Below are 21,920 nucleotides of genomic sequence, written 5' to 3' on the forward strand. Positions count from 1 at the left end.
CTTTTCCGATGCTAATTCGACTCTGTTTGCCGTTTTGAGAACACAAACACATCTTAGGTCACAAAGTGTTATTACCGTGTTATTATCGTGTTATCATGTTGTTATCATGTTTTTATCATGTTATTATCGCATTGTTGTGTTATTATTGTGTTATTGTGTTTTAATGCGCCTGAATGCATGTTTTTACAACTTCAACAAAGACAATTCACATGTCAAAGGGAGCTCATTGGAAGAACATTTTGCTATTGTAAAGTTACCGTAATGTGTGTATAAATAATACTATTAGCATATTAATAAGAACTAGCGCTGCAACTAACGATCATTTTGCTCATCCATTTGACTAGCGATTATTCTTTTGATTAAATGCTTCGTTGTTTAGACAAGTCAAGTGTTTCATAGATTTACACTAAATTTGGCTAAAATGAAGCTGAAGTGAAGCCGTTTGAGGACATTAATGAACAAACAAGTGTTTTCATCAAATACACTGAATTTACACATTTTCCATGTCATTTTTGTGGAAATAAAATCTTAGTTTCAGTCATAAAACCTCTTTTTTCAGCTTGTGTTTTGGAACTTGTGTATGAACCATTTAAGGTTGTTTGATTACTAAATTAGTTGACGATTATACTTATTGCAGCTCTATTAAGACCTCTATTAGGACGTTTTGATAACATCGGGTATCAGTATCAGCAGACACTCAAAAAGTATCAATATGGGAGCTCAGACGTTTCAAAAAATGTGAAATACTGTCATTAATAAAAACTATGGAGCGTTTTCCTTTCAGTCTGTGTTTAGATCTTTCCTTTCACAAACTCACATGCATTTGCAGTTGAGGAAATGTGAGAATAGCAGAATGAACAGTATATTTCACCATGAAGGTCATAAATTCTCTTTCAAATGAGTAAACAAACGCCCCAAATGCCAAAGTGTTTCTCAACATTTGTCGTTGAGAAATACTGTGATTGCAAAAGTCACAGTGGAGACAAAACCTCACAATTTCACTTAAAATGTTTAGTGTTTGCAAACTCGAAATCTCCAACTCCGCAAACATGTCAAAGTTTGAAAAATAGCCGCTGTCGGTTTTGGCAAAACACGGGCAACTTGTGCTCGTCGTAATTAAATCGAAATCATGGCAAATAACGCTCTTCCTCCACAAACGATAAAAATACACAGAAAATGGCTCTTTGCAAAGCACAAACATTTGATTCATGTATTAAAATATCACAAGGGCTGCACAATATATTGCAAAAGTATCGATATTGCAATATTAGTTGACGCAATAATCAATATCAAAATATATATCGATCAAATATATCATAATAACTCAAAATTCCTCCACCTGACAGAGATGTACTGTTTATAAACTGAAAATGTTGAAAAAGGCTGATTTTTATTCATGATTTTCCTCATTCAGTATGAATTATGATTGATTTATCTCAGTTTTGTCTCTATTCATTTTTTATTTCAACAGACTAAATCGTTAAGGCCAGAACATATTTGTTTTAATTGAGGCTTAAGCGATATTGACAAAAATGAATATCTACATATTTTTTCAGTATGTCGACAATAGTCAGTATTCTGTTAAAACATGTCTTTAAATGTATTAGTTCAGGTTTAATTGTTAAAAAAATGGAAAATGTCTGTAAAAGGAATCACAAAAAACATTGAATTAGATCTTTTTGTTACATTTTTTACTAAAAATTATAAGACTGCAGTTGACTTAAGAAATTCTTAGACGTCAAAATCTCTCAAAAATAAGAAGTATTTCTATGTATCTGACCCAAACTGCGCTCACGGCACTACAACAGCACAGGAGTTTACGCAACTACAAGTACAAGAAAACTGTGTATTTATGTGTAAAAAAGGCAGATTTAACTCACAATTCACTCCCAAATATGTAGCTAACTCACTCATGTCTTCTCCTTGACCCAGTTGTTCCAGACAAACCCTTAGAATCCACGGAAAATAAAATAATGAGTCGACTAATGGACTAAAGCGATAATAAAGGATGTACTCAATATTCAAATTTTGCATATCTCAAAAACAACATGTCCGATATCCTCTAGCTCCAGCTCTAGCTTTAATATGACAGAAATGATTGGGTGAAAACAGTATTCTGAAATATCCATATTGCTGTATGTCTTTCCCGTATCGTGCAGCCCTCATGAGCAGCTCACATTTCTCAGCTCTCTCTCAGATGTTGATACTTCTGGATGAGTTTAAAATGTACAACGTGAGCTGACTCCTGATATAAAATCATTCAGCCGTAAAAGCTTTCCCCGTGATGACAATAACTCCACATTTTATTGACGTCATTGGCCCGTTTTCGCCCTCGGCCTCCAGATTAAACCTGATGCCAGTTCTTCTCCCACGCAGCTCTGCACTCGAGCCCCGCCGCCTCACGTCGCTTAAGTCTGAGCAAAAGCAACAAACCGAATGTGACGAGGAAAGACAAAGAATGAAGAAAAACTCACTGTTTTTACTGCGTTTGTTTAAACAAAGACAAAGATTACAGTGAAAGGTTAAAGTTGCATTTTCATCATATGTCAATCAAGTAACAACAATAAAAACACAAAAAAAGTGTATTTAAGTGATTAAATAAAGGAATTGCAGAACAAATTAGAGTTTACAATGCCTAAATCCAGTGGTAGAACGGAATTTGGCTGCTCTTACCTCAAAAATGTGGAACTCTGACCCCCAAATGTAACAACCAATTGAAAAAAAGAGTAGAATTGTCTCTTTGATAAGTTTTTCATGCTTCATGCTCAGATGCTCAGTGTCTAACGTGGGCCTCTAGTGTCCAACCTGACAACTGCATCACGTGACAGTTGTTTACTGTTGAATATCAGTGATTATCGTCAAGTCAACATTTATTTTCATCTATAATATGCATTTTTAAGCAGTCAAACATAAAACTACACTAAGTGAAAGGTTTTAGATAGAGAACATGTACAGTTCAGGGTGAAATTCATAAAAAATTTAAATAGTTGATTATTTTTTCGATGTAATAATGCTTATTATTCATGTTGTCAAAGATGATTTTGGAGGATATGCAGATGTCCTCCCCCTGTTGCCATGGTGACAGGAATGCGGGCTAGGTGTTATCTACTGCCCGTGTGGAGTTTTACACCCCTCAGAAGAAAGAGGATATAATAGTGACAACAGAGACGCTCTGAACTTTGAAAATAACTTTTCATCAAATGACTCCTTTTGGATTACAGAGAGTAACGATCTCTCCAAGACAAATGCTAAAACGCTGAAAGACTATGCGGTTTTAGTGGTTTTAATAGACAATCATCAGATTGCAAAAATGTGTCCACCAGATGACTTTACATGTACATATTGTGATATTGTGTTTAACATGTCATTTTAACTGTTTCATAACTTGTTTTGTGGACAATTTTACCTTTTGTGTAACTCTTGTGGCCTAAAGCCAGATCTCGTCTCCTTATCAGCTCTGACCCCAGCGTGCATGTGTGGTGGCTGGATCAATGCTCGTTTGTGGCGTAGGGTGTAGACAAAGGATTTACGTTGACAAAGCTCTGCAACTTTCCAAGTTCGTTTATTTACAGAGAAAGCAGTGTCAAATACAGGACAGCAGAAAATAGCGCCCTGGGTCCGCTGGTGATCAGGAAGACGAACCTCGTCTCTGGGCGTACCTCGCCTTTATATACTGAAACCGCACAAAGACCGATAAACAATATCTGACAAGTATGACCCTATCCATGTACCAACGGATTAGCCAATGAGAGAACAAGATGTAAAGGTATCCTTATTTGGGTAGCACCAGGGGAGAAGTTACAGAAATGAGATCATGCGCTTACACAGCTGTATACAAGGCATCTCAAGGCCTCACAGCCAATGGAGACATCTCCCATTCGGTAGTTAATCAGATGTGGGCCCCTTACATTCCGTGGAATAGACATTTTGGTAGAAACACACATATTCCTAAAAGCCAGTCTCAGAATGAGGCCTAACTTTGCATGGACCTAGTTTTAATACACTTCACATGCTGATTGGCTGAAGCCACGGCGCCAAAACCCCCGCGGGGTAAGACAAAAGGAAAGAGCAGGGAGTTACAGACCAGTTCCATCCGAGCTCCAGAGCGAGTTCAATCCGAGTTTCTTTCGAAGCTGGACCCTCCATCCAGGGTCCACCAGCAAGGTCCATGAGGCCTTGGGAGCAGGCCTCGGGGCTAGTTAGCGTGAGCGATGCTACGCTACGGGACAAAGACTTTTCCAAGAGAAGCTAATGTTCCCTCCCGGAACTAAGAAACCTGTGCCCGTTTTTAAAAACGTGATTGATACTGCATCACACAAAATCAAGCAAGGACCTTTTGCAACTTTTCAAGTCCACAGCCTTTTAGACCAGCCACATCGGTGGAGCAGATGGCCTTTTCATTTGGAACGCCTCAGAGCCAAGGAGAACGCAGATCGCAGAACCGATCCAGTCCTTCTTTGGCCAGACAACGTCAGAGCCAAGCTCCAGAGCAGGCCCTTGGACTCCAGGCAGGCCCTTGGACCCCACGCAGGCCCTTGGACTCCACGCAGGCCCTTGGACCCCAAGCAGGCCCTTGGACTCCACGCAGGCCCTTGGACCCCAAGCAGGCCCTTGGACCCCAAGCAGGCCCGTCTCCTCAGGATCACAGCTTCTGGGTCCGTTCGTATGAATGCACCTCACAGGCTGGCTGAATTTCATCTTAGACTTAACTCTAACACACACCTAGATAGATCTAGAACCATCATGTCTAGTGTTTTCCATCTGTTATCGACTCATTTACATATTCCTAATTCATATTTATCTGTTTAATTATTTGGTCATTAAATCTTCATAACCCACATTTGGTTAAGTGTTCCTTCATTTCCAGAAAAGGGGTCAATGTCACGGTTACGTTCTCAAACCTTTAGATCAACGAGCAAATTAATTTGTAATTAATTAATTAATCTAGATATCTGATTTTAGAGTTGTTAAATTGCCGATTATCCGGCTGGTGCCCCATTCTTCTCTTAAAAATACGATTCAAACTTACCCACATTTAGGCAGTGTGTCATGTTTGAATTCTTGAACAATTCTTTAATCAATATCAAACCTGAATGCCCCGCCCCCTTCACAAGTGGGTGGACATTCATAACCTTACAGTACTTGTACTAGTATGTTACCCTACAATTTTAATACATCCCTTGTCATGAGAGTTATGATTGCAGCCCTACTTAAATAGATCTAAATTATTTGTCTGCTTTTGTTAGTAATAATTAATTGCTGGGAACTCAAAAAGAATCTCAAGAAATTGTAAGATTGATTGAAAGATTTCTGCTGAGATTATAGTGGCTCAGGCTATTCTTATTTGAAGGATTTAATTGAAGGGTTTTCGAAGACATCATTCAAGTCAAGTTTTGGTGGTGAATCAAGTTTTTAGATATTTATATCAAAACAAGGACAAAGAGTAAAAGTATTCCATAAAATGATTCCGAAATGAACCTTTCAGCTCAGATTTTTCTCCACATCCATAAACTTCAAACAAACAAAACAGATGCCGAAATCCAAGAGTCCTTTCTGTCCATTTACACAGTCTGTTAGAATGTGTACAACATGATCTGGTTGTATTGATCTGTCTCCGAGCAGCAGCAGAGGTGCAAAGACGACAGGCGCCTTGTGTTTTTATGTTTTACGGACGGTGAACATGTTCTCGACGCCGCCGCACGCTACGGGAACATGACTCTGGATAAAAAGCGCGCTGACAAAGAGCGACCACTCAAACTATACACTTTATTCCAGAAGCATGTCCAGAGAAAATAAGGCCTACACGGACTAAAAAGGAGCTGCACAGGGAATCGGTGCATTGTCGACTTGTTGGTCACACGAACATTGGATATTTTACACAAATCAATCTACTTTACTACTTTTTTACAACTCCAGGAGCTTTAACATTTGTGAGAAGGCTGAAATACGAACTAATAAACTAATAGAAGAATCCAGGACATGTTTGTAGCGGTCTAAACTGCAGTATTGATGACACAATACTAAAACCTCAAACTCAATTTCGATACCAAGGAATGGGCTCGATACTCGACACCGATAACGATACCACAATTATCCTTAAAAATGATCCTTTTTTAGGCAAAAGACTGTATTTTTCAACACATAATAATTGTATGAAACCACAGAATAACGTAAAGAAAGTACTACTTCTGGTAAAGCTCAAATTTCTTCTATTTTATGTCTTTATCTTAGTGATTTTAATGCATTTCCCCCCCTGTTGAAGCACTTTGGAACAGTCTTGTCCAAAAATAAACTTGTCTTGCTTCAAATTTGGTTCTGTTTATGAGATTTTTGCAGTATTGATGAGAATCTAGTTTTCATTTGTATATTAATATCTGGTTTTGGACACTTTTGACAACCTTAATCTACAGGTACAACAAAATAGAGAGAGGATACGTTGTTCTTTGCAGAGGACATTCTTTAATCTAAATAGCTGCAGTCTTTAAAAATGTATAATTGTGCCGATTTTGATTCAGTCGTGATATATTGTTTAACCAGGCTCCTCCCAGTGCGTTCACCAGCATTTATCCTGCACCATCCCTGCCGCTGGGCTCTGTCTACAGCTTGAACACAAACGTCATTAGACACAGCCTTAGATGTGTGTTACAGTGTGATTAAATGGACTCAAGGCAGCACTTTGCTCCGGTCCAGTCGCTCAAACCATGTCTCGCCGCTGCTGTGGCTTGCTCTGTGTCGAGACAAGCTCATTTTCATGTAATACAATCAGCTCACTGTCCAGTCCACTGTCCACACGGGTGAGTGTCACGTTTTTGCTGCCGCTGTGATTTGTTATTTTGCATAAACAGTGCAGTCCTGCATAAACTGCAGGACTGCACCCAGAAGAATCAATATTAGAGAGACAACAGGGCCCAGGAAGAGGCGACAAAAGCACGTCAGTGAGCGAGATTGAACTGCATTTAAACTGTAAATACTCGACCACACACTTACTGAACTACCTAAAGGTCTCCTGAAACCAATGTTACCTGCTCCAATGTGTAGTATCACAGTAATGAAGAGGATCTGCATTTATATGTCGTGTTGGAGAGTAACTAATGTACATCAATTTGAGTTTTCTGGAAGTGTTTCTCTTTCATTTGGTGATATTCAGAATACAGCTGAAATCAAATCAATATGTGGTGGTATTTGATCATTTAATTGAAGGTTCAAACAAAACACAGCTTGTGGTGAGTACGTGATTGTTTTCTCTGGTCAGGGATAAATAAAAGCAGAACAAACAATGCAACAAACATGAAGCAGTTTTAGTCCTATGCTGTTTTTTCTCCATTTTAAAACAATGTAAAAGTTGAAATTACACTCCTCTGATTGGACCATCAGAACACATTACAATATACATTTAAATGCAAGTATTCAGTCTTGTGTTTGTGTGTGTGGACCCTCATCAGCCGTTACCATTCTTCCAGTAAGAGTTCTGAATTAAATACATTTTCTATGTATTCCATCCCATCTCTGTAAATAGATATAGATAAATCCTCCTCTCAAATTAAAAGCACCATCGTGTTATGACACACACAGGAAATGTTTTGTTGATTTGTAAACCGAAATGTGATATAAAACTAGGACCCTGACTATAACAATAAACAATTCACAGTTTCATTTTTTTTAAAAGTCAAAAGTCCTCAAACTGGCGCCTAAAACAAGGTAAAGTCACGTTCTCTCTCCTCTTACCTGCGATGCGGATGACGGCCCTCTCCGCCGGGTCCAGCACGTCACAAGAAGCAGACTTGGAGCGTTTGATGCGGTGGTGTTTCTGCAGGTTCCAGGGCAAAGTGTCTCCTCTGGACGAGGGCAAAGAGCTGAGGGAGCTGATCTCAGACGCGCTCTCCTCTGAAGACGCTCGGACCAGGGGCCTCCTTTTGGACCGAACCCCGTCCAACGCCTGAGAACAAAGACACAACACCAGAGGACGTCAGCGGGTACGGTCTGGAGAAGAAGAGACGATGAAAATGTACTTCTGGAAATGAAACCTCTCAGATAATCTCCTTAAATGAATAAAACACATTTCAAACTCAGCCTCTAAGTGTGTTTCTAGTCCTGGTTTGAGTCCAGTTTGGCCTGATCCTGGTGTAAACCCTTAATAGAGCCACTGCTGTTTCCAAAATACACCCTAAAGATGTCCTCCTGTTCTGCAGATTTATACATTACAATATTGTCATCAGTATATTGTGTATGTATGATTGATGTGTGTACTGTGCAGTAGCATTCCTTTTTTTAATCAAATACGTAATAAAATAACTAATAATTTGTGAAACGATGGATCTCTGTGGACCTGAATTAATCTGTAGTAGTATCTCTAGTATAATGTCTGTTACCATAGTGCTATAAGTTATTTTATGGTCAACATTCAAACGTTTTAGAAGTCTGTCTACGCCACATTTTACATCGCTGTCGGAAAATGCTGACTCACTGATAAAAAAGATGTGACGTTACAAATTGAACGTGGCGACGCAAGAGCTGCCGTTTGTGCTGAGTCACTTCATGAACTCGCTCTCCTTCTCGTCTCTCTCTTTCTCTCTCCTCTTCCTCTTTGTGGCTCTCTCTTTCTCTCCAGCCGAACTGTCTCCGTCTGATCCTCTCTGGCATAATAATACACTTCTCACTATCAACTTCAACGGTAGCGGACGCCGATAAGAATGTTAAAAATACTAAGAATGACAGGTTCAAACAGTCAAAAGCAGGGCATGCGAAGCTCAAACAAAAGATTATATTTGAAGGCAGTGAGCCACAAAACCACCTCAAAAATCTAGAGTAATTTCATCTATATAAGGACAAGGACAACAGGAAAGGCTAGAGTACTAATGAATGAATAGAGCCAGTTACAAGCCAGAATAAACAAAGAGATGTGCATACAAATCTGAACTTAAGACACATTCGTGCGACTGTGAATGTGAATCTTTGGACTCCATTCAGGAATAAAAGACAGCTAACATATTTGAAGATCTGCGTATTTAGCTGAGAAGGAGATCTGAACATTTCATTTGAATAGCTCCAGAGGAAAACAAATCACGTGAGAGCAAGTGAATCCGGTGAGAATGTGCTGCGGCGGAAACTCGAACATCATCGCCATACGACAGAAGCGTAAAATATTCATACGCTTTTAAAATTGCTCTGAGAGAGAGAGAGAGACCTCGGGATCCGGGGTGAACGACAACACTCAACGCTATCACATGTACAATGCATCACAGAGAGACAGGGAGACAGGGGGGAGAGACAGGAGAGAGAGACAGGGGAGAGAGACAGAGGAGAGAGAGGGAGAGAGAGAGAGACATGCTAGAGAGAGGGAGAGAGAGACCTCAGGACCCGGGGTGAACGACAACACTCAACGCTATCACATGTACAATGCATCACAGAGAGACAGGGAGACAGGGAGACAGGGGGAGAGACAGGGGAGAGAGAGAGGAGAGAGACAGGAGAGAGACAGGAGAGAGAGAGGGAGAGAGAGACAGGAGAGAGAGAGAGAGACAGGGGAGAGACAGGGGAGAGAGACAGAGGGGAGAGAGACAATCAGGGGGGACAGAGGGAGAGAGACAGTGAGACAGGGGAGAGAGACAGACAGAGGGAGAGAGACAGAGAGACAGGGGAGAGAGACAGACAGAGAGAGACAGAGAGACAGGGGAGAGACAGAGGGGAGAGAGACAGAGGGGCGAGACAGGGGAGAGACACAGGGGAGAGAGACAGAGAGACAGGGGAGAGAGACAGGGGAGAGAGAGACAGAGGGGCGAGACAGGGGAGAGAGACACAGGGGAGAGAGACAGAGAGACAGGGGAGAGAGACAGGGGAGAGAGAGACAGGGGAGAGAGACAGACAGGGGTGGCAGAGGGAGAGAGACAGAGAGACCGTGCGTCACGGTTTCAAAGGCAAAGCGATGCTACTTTTTGTCTTTGCTCTCAAGGATACTCGCAAGGTTACTGAGAGTCTTGTTGACATAGCGGCGTCACAAGTTTAGTGAGACGGCATGAAAGACAAATAGGGGCCCGACTTGAATCTGTTTTAGTTTTTTTCAGTTAGCCTTCACGCTGGCTCGCGCTCAAGACTCTGGAGCACCGAGTTAGCCCAAAGTCTCTTCATTCAGAGTGTGTCCCTTGTTTCTGTGGCTCTGGTCCAAATCGGAGTCGAAGCATCTAAAGTTTCCAGGCAACAGTGAGGAGCACTACTGAGCACGCTCCAAAACTTCAGGCGTACGTTAGGAGGTGTGTGAGCAGCACTGAGAGCCTGATGGAGGCTGGAAACACTATACAGTTCATTTTTTAAACATTTAATCAACTCAAGCTAATCACAAGCTTCCTTTTCCATCGATCAAGACTGTGTAGAGTGACAGAAACCTGATCAGAACTAGGCAAAATCTGAAATCTATCCTACTTTAATGTCGTTTTATATGACAAAACAGAGCTCCTTCTGTGTCCTTCAGCGCCGTAGCTTACACCTATACAGTTATTTTAGCCACAAACAAAACTACACATAATGTAATCCAAGGCCTATTTGAGTCTGCAATTATTATGTTTTATTAGTCGACTCGTCAAGCGAAATGCATTTTTGACCAAATAAAGTTGAAAATATGGTAACAAAAGTCTTTTAGTTGGAGAATAAAGTGAATTAATGATGAAAAGCAGAACTTGTATCTGCATTAAACTCATTATTTAACAATGCACCTTTTTAAAAAATGTCTGTGCAGTACAGATAACGATCAATAGAGTCGACTAATAACGATTATTCGGTTTAAATGCTGCAGCCCCGACACATTAGGCAGGACTTGTGTCTAAGTTGCCGCTCCACACACACTCCATCCTGCACCCTTCATCACGGTTTGCGCTCGTGCTCGTGTCCTCCTCTGCTGCAGGACCACACCTGTCTCCATGGTGATGCCGTCTGTCCCAACACCTGACCGCGTGCACCTGCGACTGGTCCCGTCCCAGGATGCGTCTTTACATCCCCCCCTTCCCACGCCCCGGACAAATAAACTCCATCTATTTTGATCTCTGATGCGACAAATCCTCCTGTTACTCACGCTCATCAGAATATCCATGACGCGTTCTTCGTGGCAGGTAAACAAACAAACAAACAAACAAACAAATAAAAACACAACCGCGTAAGATCCGGCTTCTCGTGGCGGAACCGCGCGGTGATTTCGTGCCAGATTCAGCCCAGACGTGACCGCAGCAGGGGCCCCGCGCCTGCGTCCTGCTGCGGGTGGAAGTGTCCGGGGAGAGCGCTGTCCCGGCCCGATGCCTCAGCCCGCTGCAGAGCGCCTGTTCCCGGGGAAGCTGTGGTCTCTGCAGCGCGGCTCTGGATGGAGGAGAGAGGGAGGCTGCGCGTGCGGAGGATGATCCGTACGCACAGATCCGGACTCCGTTTGGCCGCAGACGGAGCGCGCGCCGGGGCAAGACAAACTATCGCGATGCTTAATGTACATAGGGATTATTCCAGGTTTGAGTTGTTTGAGAAGACGTCATTATAAGTCGTTTAAAGCAGTAGTTGTCTTACTGCATTGTCTCTCTAAACATGTCCTCTATTATGTTCTGGGGTTTCTTTATTATAGGAGCCATTTACTAGTGTCTTTGTTGCAGATGATTAACCAAAAAGTTGTTCAATTTGTCTTACTTCACAGTGACTATAATATTGACTTACTTATCAGAACAGTATTAATATAACTAAGGATGTAAAATCTAGTTAAAAACATTCTTTAAAATCTGAACAGCACCTGACTGCACCATCTTTGATAAACACTGGTTTAAAAGATAATTACAAGAGAGAAATCTGTAAACTTGGCTACTATTTGTAAGAGGTTCTTGATTTGTCTTGATGAATGATTTTTTTTTTCTAATGCAGTGTTTTTCCAACCTTTTTTTGGCGAATATTGTCCCTACCATTGTCTGATTCTTTAAATCTGGCAGCGGTGAGTGTTTTACCTTATTTTCTTTCATCCAATGATTGTTCAAGACACTCTAAAATGGAAATTTATTAAATTAAATCCATCTGTAAATTCAAATGTTTACGTTTGTGCTTCGATAGCGTGGATATGGTCATGAGCAAATGAATGAAATGAAATGAAAAAATGACTTCACACATGCAGGATGTGCAATGCTGAGCTCAGCGTTTGAGGCGCAGGGAAACAGATGGACTGCAATGATAAGTGAGAAACAGTGTTGGACCAAACATCGGTGTGATTAGAATTGTAAAAGAAATAAATATATAAATAACTATATTAGCTGAGAGACAACCAGCGTTATCTCCCACTCATTCAGCCCTGATCTATTTATTTTACTTTTACATTGAATGAATCTTTATGAGTGAATCTTTATTGGGAGACTATAATACATAACATGCACAGAAAAGAACATTTTAAACACAAAAGGTTCATTATAAGAACTTTAGCAACTGAAATAAATAATGCATGAATGAATCAAAGCGAGTGGGACATTTAGAAGCTGTAAAATATTATAGGTTATTTCAAGGTCATGTAAAATGCATGAGGAGGAGATTGTCTCTGTGCGGTCGATAAAATGGCAGCTTCAGTGGGATTGAAAAGTGTCAGAGGCGTTTTTGGAGAAAGAAGTGGCACCGTTAGACACAGAACATGTCAAAACTCAGTGGAGAACAAGGCACTGCAGTAATATTTAGGCTCGATTCAGATTTTTGAAGATTTTTTGTCATTTTCACATTCACACTTAATCCAAACTTAAATCTTAATTCACAGCTATTTGCAAACGTGCAGTAGAGATGGAAAATTATAAAATTTCAAGTGTTTTTTGGGGGATATGCAGAATATCTAGTGCATCGTCTATAATTAGAACTATTAAAAATGACCTCAAAAAGAGACAAAAACATCTAGTGTACTCTCCCAAACAAGAGTATAAAGGATATATCTGGCTTTATGGTTCTTTTAGGTTTCATGTGATACAAGACAGTTATAGACACATTTGAGCAAATTCCTGAAGTTAAAATATTGTCTGAATATCATTATCGATGTCCAAAATATAACACATTTTTGTCAATATCGCCCAGCCTTAATGTGCAGTCACTGGTCATCAAACAAAAACAATGAAACAGTTTTAAAGCTGTTTCACCGGCTAATTTTATTTCTTTATTGTCCATACAGTAAGAGTGATCATTGAAGGATACAGCAGACATTCTTCACTGTCAGGGTTGTTTTTAATATTAGGACAAAGAGGATGACCACCATTTTTCCATCATTTTTTAACAGGAAAAAAATACTGAACTCCTTTTATTGTGAGTTAAAGTTACTGTTACGGCTGTGTTAGCGTCTGGTGTGAATGAATGAACACGGAAACAAACAAACAAACAGCTTTGTCCACGTAGCAGACTTTATGTGTGTTCAAACTGTACCATTGGTGAAGAAGAGCGGTCTTTTAGGTCTTTACGGTCTTTAAGGTCTTGGTTTCGTCTTGGTCTCGAGCACATTTGCACTCGGTCTTGTCTTGGTCTGGAGAGCTCTTGGACTCGGTCTTGTCTTGGTCTGGAGAGCTCTTGGACTCGGTCTTGGTAACATGTTTCGGACTTGTCTCGGCTCAGTTTAAGATAAGATAAGATAAGATAAGATATTCCTTTATTGTCCCACATGGGGAAATTTCATTGGTGCAACGCAGGTAGATACAGAGGTAGATACAGAAGAACAGATCACTTATAGGAAGTCTGAAAAACACTTTCAGTAGAAGATCTCCTATAAATAAATAAAAACTCCCATAGACAAATAAATAAATACCATTGCATGTGATCCCGACAGTAATTGCACATGAATATGTGTCACGACAGCACATAGATTGCACATGAATTTCACAGTAATTGCACATGAATTCCAACAGCATTTGCACATATGACAGAATTGCACATCAGTATTAGGTTAGGTCAGTATTGCGACGGGATAACGTGACGATCTCCGGGTAAGACGACTGTTCTCCGCAGTTTCATGAGTTCCTCCTTTGTGTAAACGCGGTACGGCGCCGGCCGGGGGGCGGGGCCGGAGCCGGGGGACTCAGAGCCAAGACACATCGCCACGACACGACGAAAACACTCAATCCAGCCGAATAAAGTCAAAACAAGTTAATTTAAAGCGATTCCAGTGCGTGTCCCGATCGTTCGTGAAGTTCCTCTTTCATATAAACGTGTATATAAACGTGTACCGACGTCACGCCGTACTTTAGCGCGGCCGGAGGGCGCGGGGGGAGGGGCTGGTGGGCTCGCTCGGAGCTAGCTCACGTCACAACAACACAACGAAAAACGCTCAAATCCAGCCGAAAAAAGTCAAAAACAGTTGAATTAAAAAACTATTCCAGCGCGTGTCCCTATAGTACAGTAAAATAGAAAAAATATACTAACTATATTTACAAAATATAGGAGATAAAGCACAATAAGTGTGAGAAAGAAGAGAGAGCGTTTACACCGGGCTGCCAGCTGTACCAGCGCCTTATGACGTGCCCAAACATCACTACAATAATATTTCATTAGTTGTAGACACAAAAGAACGTGTCTCCATCTGTCTCGGTCTCAACCCTCGCGGTCTTGGTCTTTGGCCCGGGAAAGTCTTGGTCTCGATTAGTGCATGGAAACATGGGCTTCAACTTCCTGTTTATCGGCGCCATTTTGAGTACTTTTCTCCAATTAATTCGGGCCAACAAAGCTGCCTGAAGTGTTTCACTTAGGTGTGAAATTAAATATTGAGAAAAAAGTTTGAATTTGTATAAGGAATCGGATAAAACTGTAGTTTTATTCGCCCCAATAAAGCGTGATCAAACAGTTTACCAAGAATGACTCAGGCTTGGTAACTACTCAAAGAGTTGAGTTTAGGATATTGATTGAGCCATTTGTCCATGTTTTTTTTAAGGCTAATAAAAGTGTAGTTATGTAATGTAGTAGAGTAAAATATTGTGTCCAGTTGAGTTCTTACACCTTGAGTTCAATGTTTGTCCTAGTTTAGTCCTCGTTCGTCCTTCTTTAGACACGGTTTACAGTTTGATGTAGTAAGTCATGGCTGAGTCAGAGTTTCCAGCTTTAGCACTGGTGTGGGCCATTATAGATCCATGGAGTGGGCTCCGTGTAGTCGTGATTTAGACCCAGTTCAGTTGGCGTTATATTTGTCAGTGACGTATTTCCTGAAACGGTGATGTAGTTGGAGCATAAACGCGACACTGCTTTACCAAACGGTGACCGAAAGGTACGAGAGCGGGAAACAAGCTTATATGAGGCGGACGTTACTCACCTTGGCTTCAGTCGCCGTTTCCACTGTGGGTTTGTGGGACTTCTTCTTCCGTTTCCTCACAGTTGGAGCCGCTGGCGCCTGTCCCAGTGCCACAGCCTCCTTCACCACCACCACGTCCTCGACATGGACGATCAGAGACGCTTTCTCTTTGGCCTTTTTCTTCCTCTGAAAACAAAACTGTCGCTTTAATGTGGGGAAAAGTTTGGCACAAATCCCTTAACAACACACAGTTTCACTTTTCTAGTCAAAACGATGCCATGTACTGTTTGTCTCCATGGCGATGTCGCTTGCAATGTTCCACAGTAGGGCATCAAACGCATCAATTTTTTGCTTTTTTGTGTTATTTTTGCTCCAAAAATAGCTGGAAAATCAACCGTCCTTGTTGTGAGCTCAGTCGCCTCTCCACAGATTTGACCTGTGACTTGACCTGCTTGTCTCCATGGTGATGGTGCTTGCAAGGTTCCACAGTAGGGCATTAAATACATCTATTTTTTACTTTTTTATGTGTTATTATTGCTCAAAAATAGCTGGAAAATCAACCGTCCTTGCTGTGAGCTCGGACGCCCCTCCACAGATTTGACCTGTGATGTTTGACTGCTTGTCTCCATGGCGATAGATACGTTTAATGCCACACTTTACACACGTATTAGCTCTGCTTTCAAACAGCGCGGTCTCTTCGTGAATGCCGTCTAGAAGATTTTAGTGTTTGGTGTAAATGACATAGTTAAAATCATAAATTGTGGCACGTGAACTAAAAATTAAAGCTTGATTTTGATACTGAGGAACATAATCTATTCTCAATACCTTTTTCGATACAATGATAGTTTTAAAATGCTCTTTTTTTAGGCCGAGGACATATTTTCAACACAAATAATTGTACTTTCTTTATTAAACTGCCTCTGATAAAGCTGGAGATCATTCTAAAACTGCTCAGGAAAGGCCTTGTTTTCTCCTGGTTAAATGTTTTTTTCAGTTTTCGTTTGTGTCGATCGTTCGTTTGGGGGTTTCGTCCGGGGGTTTCTCGTGGTGTCAAACTGGGACGCTGCAGAGAAATGTGGTCCAATTACAGTGCAGTGGGTTGTTTTGTTGTTCTGGGACAGTTCTGGACAAAGCTCCCGTTCATTCCCGGGACAGTGTGAGTGTGATTGGCGCTGTCAGGTAAACAAACGGCCTCTTGTTTTCCGCTCGGGCAATTCAAATAACAAAGTGTTTGACAAATGAGAGGCTTCGAATTTAATATTAACAAACGATATAGACCTTGAACGACAGAAGAAACATGTCACCGTCCAGGGCGATTGTGTGTGCTCTTTAAAAATGACGCTGAACAAGGAAACAGGCTTCTCTTTGAACGTTCGGTGAAAACTGGATGACATCACAAATGCTCCAGCGTGACCTCTGACCCCGCTGTGGGTACAGACATGTCAGAAATGTACAGCGCTCAGGAATCTACAAGTGCTCTATTGAAATACAAAGACATGCAATATCAGTGAGTGTCCAGGGTTATTAGCTGAGCTCGTTTATTTATGCACGAAATATGGTCTAGTCCAAAACATGTGCTTTTGAGGCAAATCAATCAAAACCTTATTGTGCTTTACTTTATTTATGTCATTTGAAAACCTTAATATTGTGTTTTAGAGAGTGTATAAGATATCAGGAAGAATTTGTGATTTTGTTTGTCTTTGAGTGAAAAGTGCTATACGAGTCAGTGTTATGTGTTTTAATTCGAGCGATTATTGATTTTTTTAAGGATTTTTAAGGATGTTATTTATTATGTAAGGATTATTTAAGGATTATTTATAATTTAAGGATTATTTATTATTCAACGTTATTATTTCACCTAATCCACCAATCATTCTTTCAATTAAATAATATATTTTTACACCACAAAAAGCCTGTGCATTTTTGATAAATGTCCATGTTTCCTGTGCATTTTTGATGTAATTCTCGCTTTTTCTGAGTGACAAAACCGCTTCTCTCACCACATGGCACTTTGGGGAACCCGTGTATAGCTCAGATAACAATTACTAAATGAGTTTTGAAGATTATCTCAACGATCGATTAGTGACATTCTAAGTAGTGGGACAGTAATCATCAAAAAAATCTGAAATATTGAACAAAACTATAGAAATTGCACTCTGAAATGTGATTATTGGTTTGAATTGGCATTTGATTCAAAACGTTTTGAAGTATTAAGGGAACAAAAGGGTGATTCAAATGCATTTTCAGAACTGTGCAATAAGAACAGAATCAGCATCACTAACAGTACGTTCTCAGTTATAAGAAGACGCACTTTCAACATTTCTGTTTCTTTGACGACACAAAGAGCTTCTATGTGGAGATGACCTCAAACATATCCCTTATACCGAAGTGTCTGAGGCGCAGCAGCGACAGGGCCAAACAACACAACACCAAACTCAATATAAAGAGTATATTTAGCAAAGGAATCAAGTGATGAACATGCAGCTGCTGCGAGCTAATATTACACTGTTTACCATAAATACATGATAATGCAAGCACAGAGCGGCTCCAAACCACCTTCTGCACAGGAAGAGTACAGAGATGAGGGACTGAAGGTAAAATCTCTAAAAATATTTAAATTTAACTGTGGAAAGAGCTCAAATGCTTCACACTAAACTCATCTGAATCCATGGAAACAATCAGCTGACGCCACCAGGCCAAGTTACAGATCAGATCTGTGGCGAGGCGAGACCGCTCACAATAAGAATACATCTTTTAAATTTGTGTTTGATTTTTTTTTTTTAAATTAAGAACATAAAACAATGATAAACAAACAAGACAAGATCGGAGAGAATAAGAATAAGATAAATAAAAAATAGGAAAGTGAGGCAAAATTCCTAAATAAAAGTCACATTTAATTCAATGTCTGTCAAATGTATCTATTTTCATGTTAATTGTCTAAATGTCAGTTATGATGTCGGCACAATTTGTATCTGTTTTTGTGATGGCATTCTTCCCTGCAGCCAGAAGTTGTTCCAAAGATGTCCAAGAACACACAGTTTGAACAATAAAAACACCTGCAATGGAATAATTAAAGATAGTAATATATTGTGTCACATCCCAGGCAAAGTAATAACATGTGTGGCAGTTAGCAGGTGTGATATAGTGATATAGTGCACCTTTAAAACAACTATTATTTATTCATTTGTAGAGTTATCAATTTGATCACAAAATATGTATATGTAGTATTTACTTTCACTTCTTACAACGAATACAAATAGCCCATTCAAAAGATGGAGTGGTTTGTTTTGTTTGTTAATTGCTATGGCAACGGTGCAGGACTTTTCGTCACTCTGAAACCCATGGGTATTTGAGCACGTGTTGCATTATGATAAGAGGAAGAGCAGTCTCTGTCCGGGCCGTTGATTACGCGTCAGTTGTTTACGTCACTAATGAGGCCAAAGGATGCAGGCGACTGAGGCCCCCTGACGGTGAATAGGAGGTATTACAGGGCTGCGTGTGGCGGACTAGAAGGAGCTCCATGTGGTTTAGAAAGAAGAGGGAAATAATTTGGAAAAATACACGGTGTACAGTGACAAATTATGTGAAAGTAAATATAGTGGTGCTGACATCTCACCTGTGTCGAGGCTTTGGATTTGGTCGTCTTGGTGATTACTGCAAGAATGAACAAAATATATTATCAAGAATTATCCATTATTATTAATTCGTATATTCAGGAGAAGTAAATGTAGTAAAAAATAGTAATTGCATCTTGAAAAAAACAGAAATGTGTCTTCAAACATATTATACACGTATTTTAAACGTATTAGTTGAGGTTTAATGATCGGACAAATGTGAAATGAATCACAAAAGTGCAGAAATATCACCATAAGTCTTTACTTTTCATTTTTATTTTTAATCAGCTATTTTTGTTGCTTTGTTTTCAGTACAAACGATACACTTGATATTCAAATTTTGCACATTTTCAAAGCAAAATTCACAATACGTCTAAATTTTGATATATTGCCCAAAATAAAAATAAATATATAGTGTTCTCCATATACATAATATTCTTTGCACTTGTCGTTCAATCTGCATGCCAAATAATTAATCTTAAATAAGCATACTGCGATGTAGAATAACCATTTATTTTCGTTTGTTAATTTAGAGATAAAAAGTAGATACTGTTGTGTTATGTCTTTATGTATCAGGTAATTGCAGCTTGGCCCTTCAGACACCACATGCTTTAACAGGTTCCCATGACAGAGCACTTTTATGTCAAAGCATGACTTTGCAGCAGCATATTATTACTCTGAGACCTTCAGTACAGTGGAGCAGCCTTGTGCTCGCATTCTTGCTTTTAAAAGGAAAAGAATGTCCAATATGAGTCAGTTTTATTACTCTTTAGAGAACGAAAGAGGCATTGTTGCACGGGTTAAAAAGCAGCCACAACCACAGAAGCCAATGCAAGCTGGCAATTTCTGCAACGGAAACAGCTCCCATTTACAATTACCCGAGTTGGAAAATAGATTTTTCTTCAACTCTCGTTAAAAAAGAAAAAGAAAAAAAGTTGCAATGCATTTTGACATGTGCAGAAAGCATCGAGGTGGAGGTGTGTGTGAGCGTGTCGAGAATGTTACCTGCCAGGTATCTCTCCATTGACAAGGATGAGTTTTGATTCCAGCCATAGCAGCAAAAGAAAAACAGCCAAACAGTGAGAGTGGCCAAAACCAGGGCCAGAACCCAGAGAAGCCGAGCCACTGCTGGATTAACATCATCCCACGCCGTTAGGATGTCCATACTCGCAAACCGGGGTCCAAACCAGATCTAAACCAAGTCCAGATTCATGTGTTCTTACAGTCTATGCAGGACTAGAGCAGTAGTACCAGATGTTCTCCAGCTGTCGGTCCACAAACTGCTCTCAGTCAAGCCCACGTCAGCTCTCCGAGCGCAGTGTATGTTTCAGTCTGTGTTACCGGCTCCTTGGAAAGAAAAAAAAGGTCAAATGAGCAAAAGGAAAACATTGAAGAAGCTGAGTGGGAGGTGTGGTTTTAGAAGCGTAAAAGACAGTCACGCCCCAAAATGTGCTTGAAGAGGAGTTTTTACTGACAAGAGTAATTCAAAGAAAAGGAGTCAAAAATGCACCTGGGGCCATGGCCTCCATTCATTTACACACCTACGAGAGTCATTTGTAACAAAAGAACCAATTTGAAGGGATGGCCATAGGATTATAGACTTATAGTTTCTTGAGATTACATACCACAAATATCTCAACGGTAAAACAGCAACTGGTTTAACTGTGGACCTATTTTTATAACTACTGTATAAATATAGGCAACAGTGTCAAGTCATTTAACATAAGGTGTTATTTTAACTATTTGTAACATTAATGGACAAGATGTATATCAACCAGTTTAATAATGCAGATTGCAGATACATTACCGGTAATTATTTAGAATATATATATATATATATATATATATATATATATATATATATATATATGAATACATAATTCAATTCATTTATTTATGTATGTATGCATTTATTTATTTTTTATTTATTGCAATAAAAGATAAACAAACAGATAAAAGCATTTTATTCATATTTTAAGAAGAAGCTTATAAAATGGTTATAAACACTTTGACTCTGTATCTAAACTTCAGTGTGTTTCTTACATCGCATATGACATTGACAAGTGAAGTCTAATTTTCACACATTTCATATAATAAATCCATTAAGATGTAACAGGGCAGTGTCAGTGTGTGACAGGCACATGCAGACAGACACATCCCAAATACTTCTGATGACAAACCGGCCACTAAAGAGAGATAATCTCGTTAATGAACGTGATTAAAGGCAGTGACATGTAACTTAACAAACTATTTACCTAAACCGGTTTTCACACAGTTTGTTCTGAAGACTTTTCACAGTCTTGACAATAGACAAATATTTACCTGCTGTCTGTGAACCGGGCGTGGTTAGATCCATGTATGTCTGGAAACACTGCAGTCAAAGTCATTACCAGCTGAGGAATGGCTGTAAAGATAACGACTGCGATAAAACACTGGAAAAGAACGTTAAAATGTTACATAACCATTGTGTCTCATGTCATTTTATGGTAAGAACTATAATTAATACAAGTGCGTGCAAGATAAAAGCAACTATGTAAATGTATAACATGTTAAACGAAACACAGCATGACGTTACTGGTCGAACTATGACTTTTCATGTTAATAACAAGGAGGAATTCTCTCTCTCTTTATTTAAAGTATTTGTCGATGAACTGTTTACAGAGTTAAATAGCAGTAAAACTTAATTAATAACCTGATATGCGTTGATGATCGTTTGCCCTGAAACTGGACACTCACATCCAAACCTAAGGCACTGCTAAAACATATAATATGCAAATTGAATGTGTCTGAAACACCATTGTAACGACGCTGACTTCAGAGACTCTGATTATACATGAATCGTATGGACTCATTGTTTTCGTTTCTGGTTTTTCTTTTAATTATGGAGAAAATTACCTTTGAGTCTGAAAGTAAGAATAAAATTATGTATATCATCTGCTCGTCTTATGAAGATGATTATGCTCTGCCTAGTATCTCCATGGAGATAACCAGGTCAGATCTGTGGCGAGGCGAGCTCACTGTGAGAATGCATTTATTTTTGAACAATGAAAATGACT

At 39.8% G+C, this 21,920-nt stretch overlaps 1 protein-coding gene across 1 annotated transcript in view; it reads right to left on the bottom strand.

The window, feature by feature from the left end:
* Positions 1–20,044, bottom strand: part of pleca (plectin a) — a 144,417-nt gene extending 124,373 nt beyond the window's left edge. The window contains exons 1-4 of the mRNA XM_072448076.1: positions 19,870–20,044; positions 18,867–18,904; positions 15,272–15,436; positions 7,726–7,936 (exon numbers count right to left, since the gene is read on the bottom strand). Coding sequence (XP_072304177.1) covers positions 7,726–7,936; positions 15,272–15,436; positions 18,867–18,904; positions 19,870–20,029 — 574 coding nt within the window. The 5' untranslated portion in view covers positions 20,030–20,044. The remainder of the gene's footprint in view (positions 1–7,725; positions 7,937–15,271; positions 15,437–18,866; positions 18,905–19,869) is intronic.
* Positions 20,045–21,920: the final 1,876 nt, after the last annotated feature.

This window comes from Eucyclogobius newberryi, unplaced genomic scaffold, assembly GCF_026437365.1.
Source record: "Eucyclogobius newberryi isolate DKJ021-1_F unplaced genomic scaffold, fEucNew1.0.hap1 SCAF_16, whole genome shotgun sequence".
Lineage (NCBI taxonomy): Eukaryota > Metazoa > Chordata > Actinopteri > Gobiiformes > Gobiidae > Eucyclogobius > Eucyclogobius newberryi.